Raw genomic sequence first — 23,431 nt, 5'->3', positions numbered from 1 at the left:
CTGTATTTATTTTTAAAACAAAGCAAAACAAAAAATAGAACTCTCCCCTTGGCTTGGTTTAGTTGCATTGGTAACCTTTGGAATATAGATAAATTTAATATCTCCAACACACATCGATCCAGAAATATATTTAGTGGCATTATCCATTTACAATACCAAACTATCCTTTCTGATATTCACTATGAAGCCCTCCAAATATTTCTTTTCTTTTTCTTTTTTTTTCCAAGACTTTAGCTTCTACTTCATGAATATTTCTTTTATAATTTACTTCAATGTCTAGAGAACCACAAATGCAACTGTGACTAATAGGAACAGCCACCAGGTTTACCTTTTTAAGGGTCTGGGCACTCTGCTCTGTTCCCTGGCCCCAGGATGTACCTTAATATAATATCCTGTAGAAGTCAAAATAGGCATGGGGGAAAAATACCTCATTACAGTAAACATAAAACTACTCATGACAAAGCTGCTGGGAATTCTGTGCATGTAGCTTCAGACCATGACATTTGACCTTCATGCTTATGCTTAAGAGTGGAGGAGCTAATTTCTCACTGCCACTAAGTATTTACTACTCATGGCGCAAAGAGAACAACATATTAAGGAAGTCGTCATGGAACCCAAAGGAAGCTGACAATGACAGATCCAGCGTCTGTAACATAAAGTTCAAGTACTGGAGCCAGAATGCTTTGCAAACAGAGCTAACCAGCTGCAGGCTGAGAGTGGGGCTGAAAATGTACCTAGCTTCAGGTTTAGAGGACAAAAGGAACTGTAATTCATTTCCAACAAAATACTGGAGTAACACAGAACTTTTTTCTGAATTTTAAAAATAGCACAAGTATGTTTTCAGCTATTTAAACAAACCAAAAACAACAAACCTGCCCATGAAGGGAATTTTTCTGGGCATCTGTAACCTTTTCTTCTATCTTCTACTACTTCATAAGAACAATTTTGCATGACTGCTACCCTAAGATTTGTGTCACCCACCAGTTGTCTTTGTTCCTCTCAAATGAACTGATTAACATTTTTATGAGTGAGGATTCTAGTTGGATAAGTGCCAATTTTAGTTATGCCTGATCTGAACTGGCTTCATCTGCCATCACAAAAGGGGAAAGGTCAGAAGCCTAACACGTGTAAGACATGGTTTCAGGTATGGTCCTGCTCAGGCATTTTACAGAAACTGTGGTTCTGCTCTGGGGGACCCCTTTCCCCATATTGTGGCTACAGATGATTGTCTAGGGATGGGCATGTGGTCCAAGGGCCATAGTGCCATAGAATCTCAGCCAATCAGATTTTGCTTCTCAGGAATCCTAACTAGTGAACTGAGATGCAGTTCTGTTCAGTAGTAGGAGCAATTTCACATTCCAGGGATGAGGAGTGGGGATAGAGGTAGAGAAAGACAAAGAGACAAAGTGAGGAGGAGGGAGAGATAAATATACAGCTTAAGGCATAGCAGTCTTGAGATATGAGACCTCATGGACCAGCAGAAATGCAGCTGGTAACCTTAATTCTTGACTTTAATGGTCTCAGGCAACTTCCAGTGAGGACTGGCTGTACTTCCTGCCCTGGCGGTGGGTGGGATTCTCCCAATCCAACTCACTCAAGAGGTTTTCTACCCTCACAACCTAAGGTGCTTGAGCACAACCCAAGAACATTAGAAGTAATTTCTTTTTGTTTTTTTTTTTTTGTTTTTTTTTAATGAGATGGAGTCTCTTGCTATGTTGCCCAGGCTGGAGTGCAGTGGCACAATCTCAGCTCACTGCAACCTCTGACTCCTGGGTTCGAGCAATTCTCTTGCCTCAGCCTCCCGAGTAGCTGGGATTACAGTCATGTGTCACCATGCCAGCTAAATTTTTTTCATTTCTAACAAGACAGACTTAGGCATAGGCAATATTTCCTAATTATATATAATTTTATAATATATAATATATAACATATATATTATAGATGTATTTAAAAAATGTTTTTTGAGATAGAGTTTTGCTTCTGTCGCCTAGGCTGGAGTGCAGTGGCACGATCTTGGCTCACTGCAACTTCCACCTCCCAGGTTCAGCTGATTTGCATAAAGGGTGTGAGCCACCGTGTCTGGCCTGATTATATTAATAAAACAAACTTTAGCTGATAAACATTTGTCATTCTTAATAAAAATACACACATAATTGGAATTTATTAATTTCCTCAAAACTCTTCTTAGTGCAGATATTTAACCTGGGGCTCCTCTTCAGCCACACCATCCTTGAGGCCTGCAAATGCCAAGCAAGCTGTTTGTCTTTTAGAGTGTCAAAACTGTTAGGAAATCAAGGGACAACGGATGTGTCCAGGTTAGTAGAGTTAGGTGAAGAGACCATTCAATGCCACCTGCTGTTTAACTCTCTCCAATCCCACTTGGCGCATCAAAAGGGACTTTCCTCTGTGTTGGTGGTAAGCCTCTAGGGCCCTCATTTTTTTCCGATTTCAGCTGTGCACGTTGGCCGCATCCCTGTGTTTCCAATTTGATAATTATCTGAATGGACTTGAGTGCTCCAGTCATGCCTCTGCTCTTGCTTCGTATTTGCCACACCAGCTCGACCATACATTGCATCTCCAACCTGGAACCTGCATGGAGGCTCCACCGAGCTCAGAAGGGCAGCTGGCAGGTCAGGGTGAGGCCCCTTACATAGGCAGTGGAACAAGGCCTCTGCATTCCCAGGACATCTTATCTTTTTATTGAGATGGAATCTCTCTGTTGCCTGGGCTGGAGTACAGTGGCACGGTCTCAGCTCACTGCAACCTCCATCTGCCAGCTCAAGCGATTTTCCTGCCTCAGCCTCCTGAGTAGTTGGGATTACAGGCGCCTGCCACCATGCCTGGCTAATGTTCTGTATTTTTAGTAGAGATGAGGTTTCACCATGTTGGCCGGGCTGGTCCCAAACTCCTGACCTCAAGTGATCTGCCCACCATGGCCTCCCAAAATGCTGGGATTACAAGCATGAGCCACCGTGCCCAGGCCCCAGGATATCTTAAGTTTCTCCATTCTTAGGAGTCTGCGACCCCATTATTTGTTCACAGGCATATCAGTCTGGGTGTTTCTGGGTGAACTTGACGGCCCTGGTAATTTTAACCTCACTAGGGATACATTGCTAGCAAAACTTAGTTTGACTTGTGTCCGTTCTGTAGGCCACACTGACTTGATGAATATGTCAGTTCATGCTTCTGTGCCCCAACTACATCTAAAAACTTGCTCTCTTCAAGTTCTGGATCGATAAAAAGAAATTTCCGGGGAACATAATCACAGTTAGACTCTTTGCCTCTTTCAGAAATAACAGCTAAGCTTGGCTCTCATTTTCAACTTGCAATTTGGAATTCCTCTGACGTTTATATGAGCACTGTTCTAGTCATAATGAAATGAGACCCACATCCGTTTCCACAAGGAACCTGAAATCCAGTAAAGAAACAAATTGTGACAATTTTTCTTAAGCACAAAGAACTGTGAACTCAAGGTTCCTGCCATTTTTTTTCTGAGGCACTGGAGAAACACAAGAATGTCTTCTCCAAACAGTATCCTCTTCCTGCAATGTGCACCTTGGTAGTGGGACTATCTGGCTCATCCAGGGACCTCCTGCCAAAACAATCCTTCATGTAAATCAGGAAACAACCCCACCCTACTGGTACAGGGCTTGGCCAATAGACTGAGCTTTATTGGTAGAAACAGACAATCCTTCATTTGGGGCAGTTGATACCTCATTCCCTTCATGGCTTGGAGAGAAGACCTCAGCTTCATTCACCTCCTCAGTCCAGGACAACTGAGCAAGATGTGTGTGCACAAGCCCACACGGTGGCCCTAGTTAGACCAGTAATAGCAAAAACCCAAAGGCACTGCCCTCCTACCCTAGGCAAAATCTCAGCCACCAAGTACCAGAATCTGTTGAATCTTGCCTGAAACTCATATTTTAGTGCTACTAAAGTGTGGAAGTTTTTATTACCACACTGCAAGATTAAATATAGAAATTGAAAGTGTTTAGAAACTTTTATAACAATCTGATCTTGGTGCTATATTTTTATTGTGTTTATAAAACTACCAATCTGCAAAGGATTGGAATTTTTAAAACTCATCCTTTACCATGGATAGTTTAAAAAGCACTGTTTTACAATGATACTTCAAAAGGAAAAAGCCACTTTATTGTCTGCTTTAAAAAGAGGATCTGTGGTGTGTCCTTCTGTCTAGTACAAAGAACAGCACATCATTTCAATTTGCTTGTAAAGACATACAGGAGGAATGGTCCAAAATTCAACTACTAATGTAACTGGTCTCACAAGCAGATTGGAGCACTTCATTGTTACCCTGTGAAACGCACACCAAATGTTAAAGTTAATTTAACTTAACCATTTGCTGATAGATGAGTTAACTATAGATCAAATATACTGCGGGGCTGAGTCTTCCTTTTAATGTTTATCTATGGCTTAAGGTAGCTTTTCATAAGAGAGATGTAAATATATGTCTTTCCTACTTACCCACAATGATACCAAGACGTTACAACAAACACCATTTTCACCAGGTATCCCCTCATCTCTGCCCCTTTTTATTTAATTGAATCACAGATGTGCCTACTTGGAATCGCATTACACTGAAACTTCCACCACACACAAGCAGCTTTTCTGGTCCTCTCCTTCGTTGTCAGTCTGTACCAGTTGCTTCTCCTCACCTTGCCCTGGCGTTCTCTCCATGAAGCTCTTGGTCCAGCAGAAAAGCCAGCACCCAAAGGAAGTCCAGGCACATGCTGGGCAGTGGATGAAGCCATGACCTGATGTGGACTTGAAGCAGTTCCCAAGTTGTTTCCCAGATTCTGTCTTTGGAGATGGCAGAGATGACAAGAAATGGGGCCAGTAGTATCTCAGCCACTTGTGTTTGTCCCAATAAGTTTGTTGACAAATGATAAGGCCCAATCCAGGTAAAGTCACAAGCCATTCTTAAAGCATTCCAGTGTCACGGATTAGTGCCTCATGTACCTTTTCAAACTTGTGAACGAGCAAAACAAAATCAAAAGATGATTGCTGACACCTACATGTTTGTTTTAAATTTATACTCGTGTAGAAATGGGTTTTACAACCCATCTAGACTATGATAAAAATACTTAAAACATGTACTTCTTTATTTATAGATACTCTCTTGACTAAACTTCCCAAGAATCATTACAAATAAGTGAGTGAGACTCACTGGTGGCAGCAAAATGACTTAACAATCTAAGACCCGATGATACTATAAGGAACAATACATCAATTAAATAAAGAAAGTTGATTTTTTAAACAGAACGAGACACCGGCTAGGATTATAACTTTAGCATTCTACAGCAGTCTGCTCACACAGCCCTTCTCCATGCTGGCTCTTGGGCCACACTGTCTCCACATAGAGCTCAAGTCTCCTCCAGCACATTCCATGAGCTTCAAGTGCGGAGACACAGTGTATACTTCAGGCTGTTCTACAGAGCACTCCAGTCCATGGGTGGCTAAATATGTGCGTGAGTGGTTTTTCTGCCCACTTACAAACCATGTTGAAAATAAGCATAAATATAACCCATACGAGCTTTCATTCTCTTGGCCCAAAAGAATATGATGTGATTAAAACAAAAGTGAATTAAGCAAAGATTCACTATTCTGAACAAATAACATAGAAGTGATTGTACATTTTGGACCCTTTAAATTTTGTCTAGCTATAAAATGGACATTGTGATAAAAATAGGATTTGAAGGAATGTGAATGGCTAATTTGTCAGTTAAAATAATTAAAACTTTTAAAAAGTGAATGGCTATAAAGTATACCTCCATATAATCAATAAGTTAATTAAAAAATGTTCAACTATGACAAGCAATCTTATAGACAGTTAAAGTTTCAGATCCATGAAAATACATTTATATATATATATGTATATATATATGTGTGTATATATATATATGTATATATATATATTCTTTATTTTACACAGTAACTGGTCTTGTTAAGCAGTATGAAAAACATCCTTGCAAACAGAATCATACAGCTTTAGGAATTTGCTATTTAAAGGAAAATTATTGCTAATTCTATAATCAGTCATCCCTATATTCATGCTTGTATATATTTTCACATATTGCGTAGTCATCAGTTAAAAACAGTTACATACTTTGATGTGGAATTCCAGTATCTCCTAAGCATTCATAAAAGTTAATTTTTCCCATCCCAAGACCCGCTTAGACAGAATTAAAATTGTCTTTCTTTAGTCTCACTAAAATAAGAGAAACTCATCTGATTGAGAACAACAAATATTTCCATCCAACACCCATTTGCAGAAAAGTCCTGGGAAAATTAATGTTAATGCCCCCCGATCCGGGCTGCTCTTCCCTCCTGGAGGTTGAGCCCATTCCTCCACCAGCTTATTCAGGAGGTCTCCTGTCCCCTAGAGAGGGCCCTGGGGATTTTCACCTGACTCCTCCTTAGGTGGAAATGACTTTGGTTCAAGACCATGAAGACATTCAAGAAATTTAAGTCACCAGGGTGACTCTGAAATAATAGTTTCTTGGGGACTTTCCAGTGATAATGTTCTAAGTTGAGCCCAGAAGCCACCCATAATTACCCCTTTACTTTGGAGATAAACACGATTTTCCTGATCCATTTGGTCTCCTAACTCTCTCTTAGGTTGTACTTCTCCACTGAGGATCTTTTAAGCCCAGAGGAAATACTCAGATTAGAAGGGTGTTATAAAAAGATAGCGTGAAACGAAAAAGGAATCCAGGTATCATGTGGGGAATTAAAGTTGCCTGCTATGAAAAAAGTCAGTCTTGGAGATTTTAAAGTTCTGAGGGTGGATGGTGGTGAGGGCTGCACAACAATGTGAATATGTTTAATGCCACTGTCACTTAAAAATTGTTAAAATATAAATTTTATGTTATGCATATTTTACCACAGTAAAAGTCAGCCTTGTACTAATATTCATAGAACCCCTCAGTATGGACATGTAAGGCCAAAATTTAAGAGAGAAACTTATCCTAAAATCAGAAAAGGACAAGGGCATTATGTTTTCATTTTTGCTATATAGTTCTCTCACCATTTAAAACATATAAGGTTAGAAAGACATTTAGATGTTGGCATCACACAGGAAGCTCACCTCAAATTAGTAAATTTAAAATTGACATTTAAAAGTGGTGCTAATTAATACGAAGCTCCTTCTGGCTACTTGTTATATTCATTACTGAATAAAAACAAAGCAACACCTCATACTTCTTCCCTATAAACCTATTTTGATACCTTCCCAAAATATAGCAACTATCTAAATGTCCTCTTACTTTTTACTTTCATTGGATTGAAATCTTTTTCACCACTTGGTTCTCTAAAGAGTTCTTGCCCCCTTGCCACCCTGCCCCACAACACAACACGAAGGGTTGACTGAGGTCACAGAGCTACAGGCTGCCAATCCCGGTGAAAACATTTTTCCTTTCAGTCCTGGACTGATGTGGAAATGATTACATTGGTAAGGAGATCCAAGGTGAGTGGTAATGCACAAATGCCAGGTAGGCTCCTGGACAGCTCAAGTGGAGCCAAAACTTTGGAGCAGCAATTCTATAAGCATCAGCCATGGCAGGCATGGCAGGCTGTCGCCAGAAAGGATAGTGTTTGTGCTTTCTTGGTTACAGTACTACATCCGGGGACTGTCTTCTAACACTGTCAATTCAGTGTCAGGGGTTATGCAAAACCATACATGTTTCCAAACAGGCAGGGACCGTACAGGTCAATTAAGAACTCTTTATGTAGCTGAGCCCATTAATCTTCAACCAGAAAACAAAATGACAGTGGGAACAAGCTACTATCAGACAGGGTTCATGTAGCGCACACGACTGATCATCCCCATTGCAAAAGAGTATGAATGTTAATTTCAGACGCGACAGCATTTAACACACACCTTTTTAATTTATTGCAGAAATAATATGAACATCTGGGAAAAATGATAGTGCTAAATATCTTGTGAAGTAAGTCATTCTTAGAAAGGGATTTGTGACTTTGAAGTAATATATAATTAGCAAGAGTTTTAAAATTATGTTTATGTACTAAAACTCAGACTAGCAAAGTACCTCCAAAATAAAGATTATCAAATTAAACTAGAAAAGTATTTCCAAAGTAAAGATGACCAAAAACTAGCCTGGGAATACTAGTTTTCTGTTGCTCTAACACATTACCGCAAACTTAGTGGCTTAAACACAAATCGATTACCTTACAGTTCTGCAGATTAGAGGTCCAACATGGGCTTCACTGGGCTAAAATCAGGTGTTGGCAGGGCTGTGTTCCTTCTGGAGGCTCTGGGGAAGTTTCTGTTTCCTTGCCAGTCTCAATTCTAGAGACTGCCTGCACTTCCTAGCTCATGGCCCCTTCTTCCATCTTCAAAGCCAGCAATGGTGCGTTTTACCTTTCCCTCTGACTCTGACACTCTTTCAATTCCCTCTTCCACTTTTAAGTACCATTCTGACTACACTGGGCCCACCTGGAGAATCCAGAAAAATCTCCCTATTTCAACATCAGTGGATTGATTAGCACCTCAGTTACACCTGCAACCTTAATTCTCCTTTCCCATTTAACCCATTTAGCCCTTCAAAGGCTCTAAGGATTCAGACAGACATCTTTGGGGAGCATGGGGCATTATTCTGCCTACCATAATGAGATTCCACACATTAAATACACATTAAATGTACCACAGTTTAATATTTCTGTGGTAGTTCAATAAATGTCATTTGCTTTAATCTACAGAATTTACCTTTTTTTCTGTCTAAATAAAACTATTAAGCTGGCCAGAGAAAACAGTAACAAAAAATGTAAAGAGATATAAAAGAAACTGTACAGTATTATAAAGTAGTGGTTATTTCTCTGTATGTCTACGTGTATATATGTATATATAAAACTATACATAGATACGTGTGTGTGTAAACATACATATGTGTGTATATATAGATACACACACACACAATTTTAAAGTTAGTCAAATGGTTATCAAAAATTAATATACAACAAAGATTCCTGGGAAGGTAATGCTTATAAAATAAGGCCATGTTTATAAAAATTCCCCAAATCAGTCCAAGATAAGATTTTTAAGGAACTTAAAGGTTAAAGAGATTCTTTCTCTCCAGGGTAGCCGTTTTTCCCTACTTGTTTTCTTCTTGCTTTTTCCTGTTGTTGTCCGAATTAAACTTCTTTGTGCTCTTAAAGGCCCTCCATCATGTGAAGTGACCACGCCCCTAGTGAACAAAGTCAAGCCACCAACACCCAAATACATCAGTGCAGCTGCTTCGGAGGAAATCACTGAAAAATAAAGGAAAACCGACCATGTATTGCTACATCCAGTGTACCTGTAGTCTTGGGAAAAGGTCCTAATTCCTTCCATGCTGAAATGCTAGCTTTGGTTTCAGAGGTTTCAGAGAGATACTTTATTTGCGACTATGACCACTGTCACTACTGCTGTTCGGCCCCCAGCCAACTTAAAAGACTGGAATGTGGTAGTGGCAGTCGTTCTCGGTCAGCAGGGAGATCTCTGGCCAGTCCCTAAGAGGCTCCTCTGGGTAGCAGACTTCAAAGTCTCTGGAGTTAAACTTGAACAGTCTGAACACTTTTATCTTTACTTCAAGGGAGTATCCAAGTATAAACATATCAATCTGTGGATGAGATGAAAGACAGGTCACAGATACACACTTTCAAATTCCTGCCTCCCACCACAGTGGAGGGAAGTATTCCTCTGCAGTTTATGAAATAATCTGCTTGTTGACAGACCCACCCACACACCACTGAGTGGGCACAGAGTTCAGAACAAATGCTCATTGTGTGGAAGGAAGGGGACGAGCATAGGAACAACTCTGTAGGCTAGCAAGTAAAAATCACAGGAAAAAGCTACCTGAAAAAAAATTAGTCAAAAAATAGAGGAACACTCAGGATACCAACTATATTGTTTTCTAACCAGTTTTATATCATTTTATATCCATTTTTTTTTAAATGTCAGATAATTACCTCTAGGAAAGCAAAACAAAAGAGAAACCCTTTTCTATAGGTATAAAAGCATTTCCTGGCTTTAGAAAGTTTCAATTAATTTACATTTATCTGCAACAGGTAACCAAATGCTTTCTGAAAATTATCTCATATTCCAACTGGACTTTTTCCTGGTGAACGTCTATGTGGAGAGAACCTGTTAGCATCTGGGAAGCAGCGTAAGAGGTCAGAAAGGCCCCCAGAACTGGTGCTCTCTGGCCCGAGGTGTGGGGAGACACAAAGCAGCCAGCACACAGCAATGAGGTTTATTAGTCTTCCTCATTTGAGGGGCAAAATATCAATTAACCACCTCTGTGTGGCTGCTTATATCACCGCTGAAAGTCAACCCCAGACACCTGTGTTCAAATATTGCCACAGCATCCTTAATCAAACACAAGCAGTTCTTCCTCCCCAGTTACCTGCTCTAGTCCACACGTGTCGCCTATGGAATTCAGGTGATTCATCATGAAGCTCAAAGGATCAGAGGATGTCTCCCTGGAAAATAGGAGTCTAAAAAGACTGGGAATGACCTTTTTCGTCTTCATTTGCTCATAAACCTCAGTGACTTGATAGAGCATGATGAACTTTAAAGCTTCATAAAGTTTATATTCCAGAATGGCATCTGAAAAAAGGGTGTTGCACATACTTCCTCTCTTGTGATAATCTCTAATTCCATTAAATTCAGTCCACTGAAAACATAGATGTAAATGTGAAATTCAGAAGGATAAAGATGAAGACATACATCATTCCATAACTTTTAAAGTATTTATAAAATAAACCAAAGATCAATAGAAAAAAGTAGAACTTTAACTCTTCACTTTATATCTTTTGGCACTGTTTGATTTTTTTTAACCATAAAGTATACTGCAATAGACGGAACATGTCTCCCCCAACTTCCTATGTTGAAACCCTAATCCCAAGGTGACGGTATTAGAGGATGTGTCCTTTGGGAGGTGATTAGGTCCTGATGGTGGAGCCCTCATTAATGAACTTGGTACTCTTATAAGAAGAGGACAAAGAGCTAGCTAGTTCTTCCACTATGTGAAGACACACCAAGAAGACAGCTATCTGTAAAACAGGAAGAGGGCTCCAAAAACTCCACTGTGCTGGCACCCTGATCTCTGACTTCCAATCTCCAGAACTGTGAAAAATCAATGTTTATGACTTAAGCCACCCAATTTATGGTATTTTGTTATAGAAGCCGAAGCTGACCATAAAACATTTACAGTAAGAAATTAGTTTACATAAAATATTGTTTTCAAAAAGTACCACCTATTATTGTTTTCAAAAAGCACAACCCAAAACACAAAGCAAGTCAGTTTTCCAAAACTGCTTAGGATGGATGGATTAAACAAAGGATGATCCAGAGAAGAATAGTGCTAGTGTGCTTTAACATTCACTGTGTATCCTGCACAGTTTAAAGCACTCTGTGTATTAAGTCATTGAATTCTCACAATAATCGTACAGGGTATACACTATTGATGTTTCTCTTTTATACATAAGAAAACTATGGACCAGAAAGGTTATTTCCCAAGGTAACTCAGCTAGTGGTAGGCTCAGGATTCATTCCGATCAGCCAAAATCTGTGTCATTATTAAAAGACAGTAAGAACCTTAATCAAATTACATTTGCACCATTACCACGTTATGAATGGGGTGCATTCCAGAAGAGCATTTCTGAGCACCTTGCCTGGAACTTGCACCACATTCTTCTGGGGAAACAAAGGTACATGACTGGTAAGGTTTGCAGGCCAGCCCATAAAAGCCCCCAGACCCTATAGGGCCTAATTATCATGTAGAACAATGTTGCTCTCATTCTCCTCTTGAAGGAGAAGGAAGAATAAGGAGGGAAATCATCAGTTACTAGAAGCATTTCTGCTTACACTTACTTTCCTAACATAAGGTGATGTGCCCAACATTAGAGAAAACTGGCTATATCTGAGATATGTCCTTTTATACCTAGTTTATTTCCCCCGCAAACACTTACCTGTGTTTTCAATAATTCCACACATTTCCGTAATTTTCCAAATACATTCGAACCTGTATACTTCTCAGGACCAAAACTGTATTGCTGAATCCAATTACAACCTTGTGAAAACAGCAGTTTTTCAGGAAGCTTGTAAAGGAAGTAGACACCAACTATGATTAGCATATGAATGTTTATTACACACAATTTGGTGTATAGCACAACACACAACCTTCTCTCTCTCTCTTTTTTTTGCCATGGAGTCTTACTCTGTTGCCCAGGCTGGAGTGCAGTGGTGCAGTCTTGGCTCACTGCAACCTCCACCTTCCAGGTTCGAGCAATACTTGTGCCTCAGCCTCCTAAGCGGATAGGACTACAGGAATGAGCCACCACGCCTGGCTAATTTTTTGTATTTTTAGTAGAGATGGAGTTGCACCTTGTTTGTCAGGCTAGTCTCGAACTCCTGACCTCAGCAATCGTCCTGCTTCGTCCTCCCAAAGTGCTGGAATTACAGGCGTGAGCCACAGCAGCTGGCCCAATCTTGTCTCATTTAGCAATCTTTATTTAGAAAGACTATAGCAATGGTTAAATAAAAAGTATATTGCCTTCTTTTAGATTTATGCCTTAGGTTATTTTTACATCATTTTCTCACAATTTCATAAGTGATGAAAACATAGAATTGTGTCCATAGAAACAATCTTTTTGATAAAATATTTACCAAACTTACTATATGTAGCCCTTTAGAAATTATTATTATTATTTTCTGAGATGGAGTCTCACTCTGTCACCAGGCCAGAGTGCAATGGTGTGATCTCAGCTCACTGCAACCTCCGCCTTCCAGGTTAAAGCAATTCTCCTGCCTCAGCCTCCTGAGTAGCTGGGACTGCAGGCATGCACCACCACGCCCGGCTAATTTTTGTAGTTTTAATAGAGATGGTGTTTCACCATGTTGGCCAGGATGGCCTTGATCTTCCGACCTCATGATCCCTCCCAAAGTGCTGGGATTACAGATATGAGCCACCGCACCCGGCCTAGAAATAAGTTTTAACCAAATGATGTTAGGGCAATATAGTGTATCAGGGAACAGGTGGATTTTAGAATGATGCACTCTGTGGTTCAAACCTAGCTGTCACTCACCAGCTGAGAGATTACTTAACCAGCATGGATTATTTAACTAGTTAGCCTCATCCCCCATTGTAACATATGGATAATACTGTGCATTTTATAGGGCTCTTGTTAGGATTAAATAAGATTACGGTGTATGTAAGAATCTAACCCATCATAGGTCTCCAGTACATTTTCCCACCCTACTCAGTTTGTTGAGTCTGGGAATCTCCACTTTTGGTGGTTTGTTTTGTTTTCTTTTTTAAAGACAAGGTCTCACTTAATATGGGTTGGCTGTGTCCCCACCCAAACCTCATGAATTCCCATGTATTGTGGGAGGGATCTGGTGGGAGGTAACTGAATCATGGGGCAAGTCTTTTTCCTGTGCTGGTCTTGTGACAGTGAGTAAGTCTCACAAGATCTCATGGTTTTAAAAAGAGGATTTCCCATGCACAAGCTCTCTCTTTTTGCCTGCCGCCATCCACATAAAACGTGACTTGCTCCTCTGACTTCCACCGCGATTGTGAGGCTTCCCCAGCCACGTGGAACTGTAAGTCCAATTAAACCTCTTTCTTTTGTAAATTGCCCACTCTTAGGTATGTCTCTATCAGCAGCATGAAAACAGACTAATACAGTAAACTGGTACCAGGACTGGGGTGCTGCTGAAAAGATACCCGAAACCGTGGAAACAACTTTGGAACTGGGTGACAAGCAGAGGTTGGAAAAATTTGGAGTGCTCAGAAGACAGGAAAATGTGGAAAAGTTTGCAACTCCCTAGAGATTTGTTGAATGGCTTTGACCAAAATGCTGATAATGAGATAGATAATGAAAGGCAGGCTGAGGTATTTTCAGGTGGAGATGAGGAACTTGGAAACTGGAGCAATGGTGACTCTTGTTATGTTTTAGTAAAGAGACTGGTGGCATTTTGCCCCTGCCCTAGAGATTTATGGAACTTTGAACTTGAGAGAGATTTAGAGTATCTGGTGGAAGAAATTTCTAATCAGCAAAGCATTTAAGACACGACTTGGGTGCTGTTAATGGCATTCAGTTTTGAAAGGGAAACAGAGCATAAAAGTTTAGAAATTTCGCAGCCCAATAATGCAATAGGAAAGGAAATCTCATTTTCTGAGGAGAAATTCGAACTGGCTGCAGAAATCTGCATAAGTAAAGAGGAGCCAAATGTTAATCACCAAGGCAATGAGGAAAATGTCTCCAGGGCATGTCAGAAACCTTTACGGCAGTGCCCCCACCACTTCCACTCCCACCACAGGCCTGGAGACCTAGGAGATAAAACAGTTTCATGGGCCAGGCCCAGGGTCCCTCTGCTGTGTGCAATTTGGGGACTTGGTGCCCTGCATCCCAGCCACTCCAGCCATGACTAAAAGGGGCCAAGCAAGGTATAGTTCAGGCCATGCCTTCAGAGGGCGCAAGCCCCAAGCCTTGGCAACTTCCACGTGATGTTGGGCCTGTGGCTATACAGAAGTCAAGAACTGAGTGTTGGGAACCTCCACCTAGAGCTTTAAGATAGAAACACCTTGATGTCCAAGCAAAAGTTTGCTGCAGGGACGGGGCACTCATGGAGACTCTCCGCTAGGGCAGTGAGGAAGGGAAATGTGGGGTGGGAGACCCCATACAGAGTCCCTACTGGGTTGCTGCCTAGTGAAGCTGTGAGAAGAGGGCTACTGTCCTCCAGACTCCAGAATGGTAGATCCACCAACAGCTTGCACCGTGCAGCTGGATAAGCCACAGGCACTCGACACCAGCCTGTAAAAGAAGCCAGGAGGAAGGCTGCACCCTGCAAAGCCACAGGGGCAGAGCTGCCCAAGACCATGGGAACCTTCCTTTTGCATCAGCATGACAGGGATGTGAGACATGGAATCAAAGGAGATCATTTTGGAGCTTTAAGATTTAACTGCCCCACTGGATTTTGGACATGCATGGCCTGTAGTCCCTTTGTTTTGGCCAATGTCTCCCATTTGGAATGGCTGTATTTAGCCAGTGCCTGTACCCCGACTGTATCTAGGAAGTAACTAAACTGCTTTTGATTACAGGCTGATAGGTGGAAGGGACTTTCCTTGCCTCGGATGAGACTTTAGACTGTGACCTTTTGAGTTAATGCTGAAATGAGTTAAGACTTTGGGGGACTGTTGGGAAGGCATGATTAGTTTTGAAATGTGAAGATCTGAGATTTGGGAGGGGCCAGTGGTGGAATAATATGGTTTAGATGTGTCCCCACCCAAATCTCATCTTTATTGACTTTATCAGCAGCATGAAAACAGACTAATACACACTCTATCACCCAGGCTGGAGTGCAGTGGTGCAATCACAGTTCAATGTAATCTCAGACTCCTAGTGTCAAGCAATCTTCCCATCATAGTTTCCCAAGTCACTATGACTATAGGCATGTACCACCATGTCTGGCTAGATTTTTTATTTTTTAGCAAGATAGAGTTTCACTCTGTTGTCCAGGCTGGTCTTGAACTACTGGCCTCCAGAGATACTCCTACCTTGGCCTCCCAAAGTGCTGGGATTACAGGCGTAAGCCATAGCACCTGGCCTCTGTTGTATTTTTACATCTTTGACCTCAGCAATTAGCAACCAGGCTAGCAGGCTGTACATACTTGACAAGCATTTGCTAGATGAAATGGAACTAACAAGTTTAAATAAAAGATGTTAAAATTGAACATACACACACACACATTCACTCACTCTCTCTCTCTCTCTATATATATATGTATTTCTTTGCTCGTCTATCCTTAAATGTACTTCCTAGATTAGACATACTGCATTTAAAACAAAAACTCGCCAGGCACGGTGGCTCATGCTTGCAAACTCAGCACTTTGGGAGGCAAGGTGGGTGGATAACAAGGTCAGGAGTTCGAGACCAGCCTGGCCAACATGGTGAAACACCGTCTCTACTAAAAATACAAAAATTAGCCAGGCATGGTGGCATGTGCCTGTAATCCCAGCTACTTAAGACGCTGAGGCAGAACTGCTTAAACCTGGAAGGTGGAAGTTGCAGTGAGCCAAGATCGTGCACTTCAGTCTGGGCGACAAGAACAAGACTCTGTCTCAAAAAATAAATAAATAAAATAAAACAAAATAAAAACTCAGTTTACTTATCAAGAATGTACTGCTTGACATTGTTAAGAAAATCAGAAAATAAGCCACAGACTGGAGAAAATATCTGTAAATCATATATCTGATAACGCACTGTAGTCAGAATATATAAAGAACTCTCAAGACTCAATAATTTAAAAAAACAACAAAAATGGGCAAAATATTTGAAAAGACATTTCTCCAAGAAGATCACAGAGATGACAAGCAAGCACATGAAAAATGCTCAACATCATTACTCATTGGGGAATGCACACTAAAAGCACAATGATACCAATTCACACTTATTAGAATGGCTAAAAACCAAAAAACCTGACAATATCAAGTGCTGGTGAGAATGTGGAGCAACTGAAACACTGCTTATACATTGTTGGTGGGAATGTAAAATGGCTGGGCCACTTTGGAAAGCAAGTTGGCAGTTTCTTATGAAGTTAAATATGCACCTAGCAAACATGCAGGCAATCTCACTCCATTACCCCCTCAATATGAAAACTATTGTTCATACAAAATCCTGACGAGAATATTTATAACAGCTACATTTACAGTTGCCCCAAATTAAAAACAATCTAGGGCCGGGCACAGTGGTTCATGCCTATAATCCCAGCACTTTGGGAGGCCGAGGCAGGTGGATCACGAGGTCAAGAGATCGAGACCATCCTGGTCAACAAGGTGAAACCCCGTCTCTACTAAAAAATACAAAAATTGGCTGGGCATGGTGGTGCACGCCTATAGTCCCCGCTACTCGGGAGGCTGAGGCAGGAGAATCACTTGAACCCAGGAGGCGGAGGTTGCGGTGAGCCGAGATCGCGCCATTGCACTCCAGCCTGGGTAACAAGAGCGAAACTCCATCTCAAAAATAAAATAAAATAAAATAAAATAAATAAATAAATAAATAAAAACAATCTAGATGTCCTTCAACTGGTGAATGGATAAACAAACTGTAGTACATTCATGTAAAGGAATACCATTCAACAATAAAAAAGGATGAACTACAAATTCACGGACGAATTCATGGATGAATTGGAAATGCATTATGCTACGTGAAAGAAACCAGATTCAAAAAGCTACATACTGAATGATTCCATTTATATGAAATTCTGGAAATGGCAAAATATAGGGACAGAAAATAGATTAGTGGTTTCCAGAGGCTGGGGTAGGAGGAGGATGGACTACCAAAGTATACAAGAGAATCTTTGGGGTGGTTGCAAACTATGCATTTATTAAAACTCACATTAACTGTAGAGTGAAAAAGCAAATTTTGCTTGATCACCTTACCTATAAAAGAACAGACGCCCCTCAAGAAAAGATGGTGGCATTAAAAACAAACACAGAGAATGACTACCTTCTGAGATGATTTATTTACAACTGACACAAGAGACAGAGGACTGGATTACATAACCTCTTAAGACTCCTCTAGCTAGACACGATGGCTCACATCTATAATCCCAGCATTCTGGGAGGAGGAGGTGGATAGATTGCCTGAGCCCAGAAGTTCAAGACCAGCCTGGGCAACAAGGCAAAACCCTGTCACTACAAAAAAAAAGCAAAAATTAACTAGGAGTGGTGGCATGCACCTGTGGTCCCAGCTACTCAGGAGGCTGCGATGGGAGAATCACTTGAGCCCAGTGAGTCAAGGCTGCAGTGAGCCATGATCACCCCACTGCACGCAAGCCTGGGTGACAGTGAGACCCTGTCTCATAAAAAAAAAAATTCCTTCAATTTCATGGTCCCCTGAGCACAAAGCTCCCAAAGACTAGGAGCCACTGAGTTGCAGCTATTGTCAACATGACATTTCCCACATTTCCAGTGGGAAGACATACCTTAACAATGTCCTTTTCTTTCATCCATGATGGAAAAGAGATGCCCTGGCTGAATATCTGAAATAACACTGATCTGAGAGCATCATAGTTATCTCTCTTTACTTGTCGAACACATTTAATATGATGCCGCCAAAATAGCTCCTCATAAGCCTATTAGCACAAAAAGAGAAAGTTATTTGTTAATTCCACTGGACAAGAAAATAAAGAAATTGAATTCACCGTATTTTCAGTGAGGTGCTCCTCCCAACTCAAGTGGACAACAGAAACAATGATAAATTATGAATATGACCGCATGTAATTTTAAAGTGGCTCTCATTTGTACAGGTATGCAACTTGCTATTTTAGATGATAAATCCTGGAAGCCCAGAGGCAGGGAAGATCACCTTGGGCAGATAAGGGATGTGATCTAATCACAGGGAAAAAATCTGTGTACTTTTAGGATGATCCTAAGTACTTTACATGTACTCTCTCTACCATTTTTGCTTTTGCTAGTGACAAGATTGGGCAGCACTGCAGTGGCTAATTACCAAGATTGGTCCGATGAAGATTCTAAAAATTCTCAAAATATTTTACATCAGGGTGCCTCATCTTTTCAAAGACAGTCTCCACTGCACATGCAGGTGTTTAATAGGCCTGGCCAGGAGAGAGCTGAAAGAGCACAATGCCTGAGTTTCCTGGAATTAGAGACCTCCTCAACCTGAGTCCTTTAGGACACGAGCTTCAGGTTCAAGGCCCAAAGCCAAGGTCTAGCAGCTGTTTGGCTTTTGAGTTACAGTCACAGTTGATTCACATTTTGGTACTGACAGATCTCTAGATTTAGGAAAGCAGAAGGGAATTTTTGTTTCCTGATTTTGACAGACAAATTCTATTTCTCCCATACCCTCTAAAAACAGACACACCTTCCTCATCAGCTTGGTACGGGGTGTCTCTCCTTTCCATTCTCTTGCACAGTAACTGAGTAAATCAACTTCTGCCTCCACACTGAGGTTCCCTGGACCAAATAAAAAATAAAAAGCAGTCAATTTCCCTTTCTTCTCCTTTCTTGAACCCTCTCTGTACCTTAAAAATAAAGAAATATATGAATGAAAATATTTACTTTTGAATTTTCTCTGCAGATATCCAATCCACCTGAAAGACAAAGGGAACAATAATATCAGAATTCTGCTTTGAATAGCAAGGATATATTTGAAATTCAAAGTTGATACAGTGACCTACCATTTCAGCTTGTGCCCTGAATATAAATGTAGCCTCCTGAAGTAGCAGAGGGCAGCCACCAGAAATGAAACTGCCAACATAACAAAGCCTTTTGCCATTCTCCAGATAGTGTCTAAGGCTTGACTTGTAGCTAGCGTCCAGGAGTGAACTTGGTCACTTCCTATGGAAATCAGAAAAAAAAAAAAAAGCACATCACAATTATACAAGTTTGCTTTAAAAGAAAAAAAATGCAGAGAGAGATTGCGTAATTTTACCTGCAAAATATCTACCACTGATTTACATATTTTTAAAGTATTCAAAAATTCAATCCAAAAATTAAAGAAATGCCTGGTTCTCCCACAATCAGCATCATATATAAGAACATCTTTCTTCCACAAAATTAAGAATAATAAACATAAAGAGTATGGGCTTCAGAATCTCTCAGACTTGAACTCAAAACCTGCCTCTACTACTTTATCTAGATGTGTGACTATGGCAACCTAACTCCTTTCTGAGTTTTCTTGACTGTACAATGAGTATGAAAACACTGATTCTGGGCCGGGCATGGTGGCTCACGCCTATAATCCCAGCACTTTGGGAGGCCGAGATGGGTGGATCATGAGGTCAAGAGGTTGAGACCATCCTGGCCAACATGGTGAAATCCCGTCTCTATTAAAAATATAAAAATTAGCTGGGCATGGTGGTGCATGCCTGTAGTCCCAGCTACTCGGGAGGCTGAGGCAAGAGAATTGCTTGAACCCAGGAGACAGAGGTTGCAGTGAGCCAAGATTGTGCCATTGCACTCCAGCCTGGGTAACAAGAGCAAAACTCCGTCTAAAAAAAAAAAAAAAAAAAAATGAAAACACTGATTCTGCTAGAGAAAGGTCGAATAAAATTTTGAAGCACTAGTATAATGCCTGCCACACACTTGGTTCTTGCTGAATATCTGAATTGAATCCCATGTACAATTACAGGGATTCAATTCAGACCCATGTACACTGCAGGCAGTTAAACCTGGTGACCCTTCTATATTAGTCTGTTCTCATGCTGCTAATAAAGACATACCTGAGACTAGGTAATTTATAAAAGAAAAAGGTTTAATTGACTCACAGTTCAGCATGGCTGAGGAGATCTCAGGAAACTTACAATAATGGCAGAAAGGGAAGGAAACACATCCTTCTTCACATGGCAGCAGGGAGGAGAAGTGCCAAGCAAAAAGGAGGAAAAGCCCCTTATAAAAGCATCAGATCTCTTGAGAACTCACTATCATGAGAACAAGATGAGGGTAACCACCCCCATGATTCAATTACCTCCTACTGGGCCCCTTCCATGACACATGGAGATTATAGGAACTATAATCCAAGATGAGATTTGGATGGGGACACAGTCAAACCATATCAGCCTCCAATATCCATTTCTGCCCATTTATATATTTTTGAATAATTATAGGCCATAACATATGACATCACTTTAGCAGCACAGAGCAAGTAACTCAGACAGCAGTCACACAAATATCATTGCCAGAAAGTAGACCACTTAAAAGGAGTCATGAGATTGATTTAGTGAGGCTGCATATGATATATACTATGATTCCTGATTTGACAAGAGCTAAAACTAACAGGCCTAGAGAGTTCAAACAGTGCACTTATAATATTTTGCTATGTCCAGTAGATTCCTAATTATATTATGTTTGAGCACATAAAATGCTGAAATACAAATGAGAAATAGGACTTTGAATAATGACCAAACCTCTGAGGTTCATTGCAAAATAATTTCCTCCACAGCACATAATTTAGTAAAATTCCAGTGATTAACTATAGTAAAAGACTCATCAATGTAGAATCTAAAATTTTAGCTTTTTTTATCATCTGGATATTTGATGTGATATTTACACTCTCAATAAAGAAATAATTTGCCAGCAAATAAAGAAAAAAAAAACTAGCAATTTAAAAAATACATTTATAATTACTTATAAGGATATTTTCAAAAACAAGTGCTTATCTATTTAGAATAGTTGATTAGCTATTCAAATCATTATATATTTATTCCCACCTAGACATTTAGTAAAACTTTGTATGAAAGCTTAAAAGGGTAATGCTATGCTGCCTTTACATCTATAATTTGGATTTTTATTAATTCAGTTTGATTTTCCAACTTTAAAAATCCTGACACATGCAAATATTTTTAGTGAATCTTCAAGTTCATAGAAAAACAATTTTGTCCATGTAATACATATATTCTTTTACTGTAGGTACAAACATTTTTTAGAAAAATGGACGTGATTTTAGTTTTTTCTTATAAAAATTGGACATCTTTTCATATCAGTACACATAAATCTCCATTAATCTTTTTAATGATGCATAATATTTTAGTATAAACTGTCCTATATGTAAGCATTGCCTTTTTTTGAGACAGGGTCTTGTACTGTTGCCCAGGCTGGAGCATGGAGCACAGTGGCATGATCATAGCTCACTGCAACCTCAAACTCTTAGATTCAAGCAATCCTCCCGCCTCAGCCTAACACTGCCTTTTTGATAAACGCTTGGATCATTTTCCATTTCTCACTTTTACAAACAATGCTGTGGCAAATATTCTTTTCTTACAAACAATGCTGTGGCAAATATTCTTTTCTAACAGTCCTTATAGCTTTTTTAAAAGGCTAATTTCAAGAAAAGAAAATTCTAGGTCACAGAGTGTGCACATTTTCAGTTGTGACAGACACTGCCACAGACTCCTATCACACATACAAGAGTACCTATTTCCCTAAACCCTGAGGCCGGTAAGATTTCTCACTTTAGGCTCCATTTATGAGGAAAGTTCTCCTATCCGTACTGGCTGTTCACATCTCTTCTTCTCTGAAGGCCTTTTGAAAGCATCTGCCAATTTCCCACAGGGTGGTGCAGGTGGACAAGGAGGGTTTGCAATCACTGAAGTGGGGATGGCTGCCGCCCCTTCCATGGACATATGCTCTCATCTGTCGCAGATTCCATCTAACCTGCTGCAGTTACCACCCAGGAACCTACCAGTTGGCAGTTACCAACTAGCTTCTGTGAAATGTTGAGGTGAGACCCTGAAGCTGGGCCATCTCACCTGAGCACAGGGCCTCTCCTATAGCTCCTCAGCTTCCACAGGGACCCACTACAGATGATGGCTCTCCCCACTCACACATACTCTTCCTATCACATGCCCTTATCCTCAAACCTCAACCCCACCTACAATCCAAGAAATTGTGATATGATCAACCTGTCAGGAAAAAACCTAGAACACACGCTTGCACTCCTGGTCTCCCTCTACCCAATGTGTCCATATTGTTTTGCCAAGTAACCCCAGCCAAGAAGGGCCAGGGAGCCTATTCATGGGGGTGCTGGTGGGGGTACCAGAGAACCATCTGGAGGTGGGTGGAAGGGTACTCTGCAGGACTTGTGAAGTCACATGGAAGCATGCCATGGCCATATAGTCATGTATAGGATCTATGTGAGCCATTCACTGATAACATTAGGAAGGGGACTTCTGCATCAAAGGAGAGGAAGTACAGTGTTTTAGTAGGAAAGAGTTTGACTTCACCAATAGCTACAATAGCTACAATTTAAGCTTTTATTATGTGCCAGCCCCTATTTTAAGTGTTTTACAGGAATTATTCCATTTAGTCCTGCGACCATGCCATGAGCAGGCAGTAAGAAGCCTCTGGAGTCCAACAGTATGGTTCCCATGCTGGCACTGCACATTGTAGCATGTGATATAGGGCAAATGACTTCCCCTTTCCAAGCCTCCATTTCTGAATCTAGAAATGATGACAGCACATAGCAGAGCCTGGTGCACAGTGAGTGCTCAGTGCATGGTCATTCTTACTGTCATCCCACTGCACCACAACACAAGGAAGCACAGCAGGATCCACCTCTCAGGGCTGCTATGAGACTGAAAGCAAATGTTGGGAAAGCACTTAGCACAATACCTGACATACACCATAAGTACTCAATAAACACTAACTGTTGTTTTTATTATTATTACTCTAGTAACCTTTATTTTGCAGAGAAAACTTTGAGGGGAAAAAAATTAAATAATTGCCCAACGGGACTCAGCCAGTATGCAGAAGAGCCAGAATTAAAACCAGGAACAATGTGATATGCTCTGGTATGAATGTGTCTCCAGTGTGTCCCACAGGTTAGTTTCACGTGTTGCAAACTTAATCATAAAATTCACATGATGACTGGAGGTGGGGCCTTTGG

General features: G+C 40.6%; 1 protein-coding gene across 1 annotated transcript in view; it reads right to left on the bottom strand.

The window, feature by feature from the left end:
* Positions 1–4,532: 4,532 nt before the first annotated feature.
* The window catches only part of OTULINL (OTU deubiquitinase with linear linkage specificity like), a 34,474-nt gene continuing 15,575 nt past the window's right edge, over positions 4,533–23,431 (bottom strand). The window contains exons 2-8 of the mRNA XM_012475309.2: positions 19,227–19,386; positions 19,108–19,139; positions 18,911–19,002; positions 18,012–18,161; positions 11,992–12,120; positions 10,425–10,694; positions 4,533–9,638 (exon numbers count right to left, since the gene is read on the bottom strand). Coding sequence (XP_012330732.2) covers positions 9,465–9,638; positions 10,425–10,694; positions 11,992–12,120; positions 18,012–18,161; positions 18,911–19,002; positions 19,108–19,139; positions 19,227–19,386 — 1,007 coding nt within the window. The 3' untranslated portion in view covers positions 4,533–9,464. The remainder of the gene's footprint in view (positions 9,639–10,424; positions 10,695–11,991; positions 12,121–18,011; positions 18,162–18,910; positions 19,003–19,107; positions 19,140–19,226; positions 19,387–23,431) is intronic.

The sequence above is a fragment of the Aotus nancymaae genome, unplaced genomic scaffold (genome assembly GCF_030222135.1).
Source record: "Aotus nancymaae isolate 86718 unplaced genomic scaffold, 86718_ANA_hifiasm-v0.15.2.pri h1tg000014l, whole genome shotgun sequence".
In the NCBI taxonomy this organism is placed as follows: domain Eukaryota; kingdom Metazoa; phylum Chordata; class Mammalia; order Primates; family Aotidae; genus Aotus; species Aotus nancymaae.
This window is presented reverse-complemented; position numbering and strand designations above follow the sequence as displayed.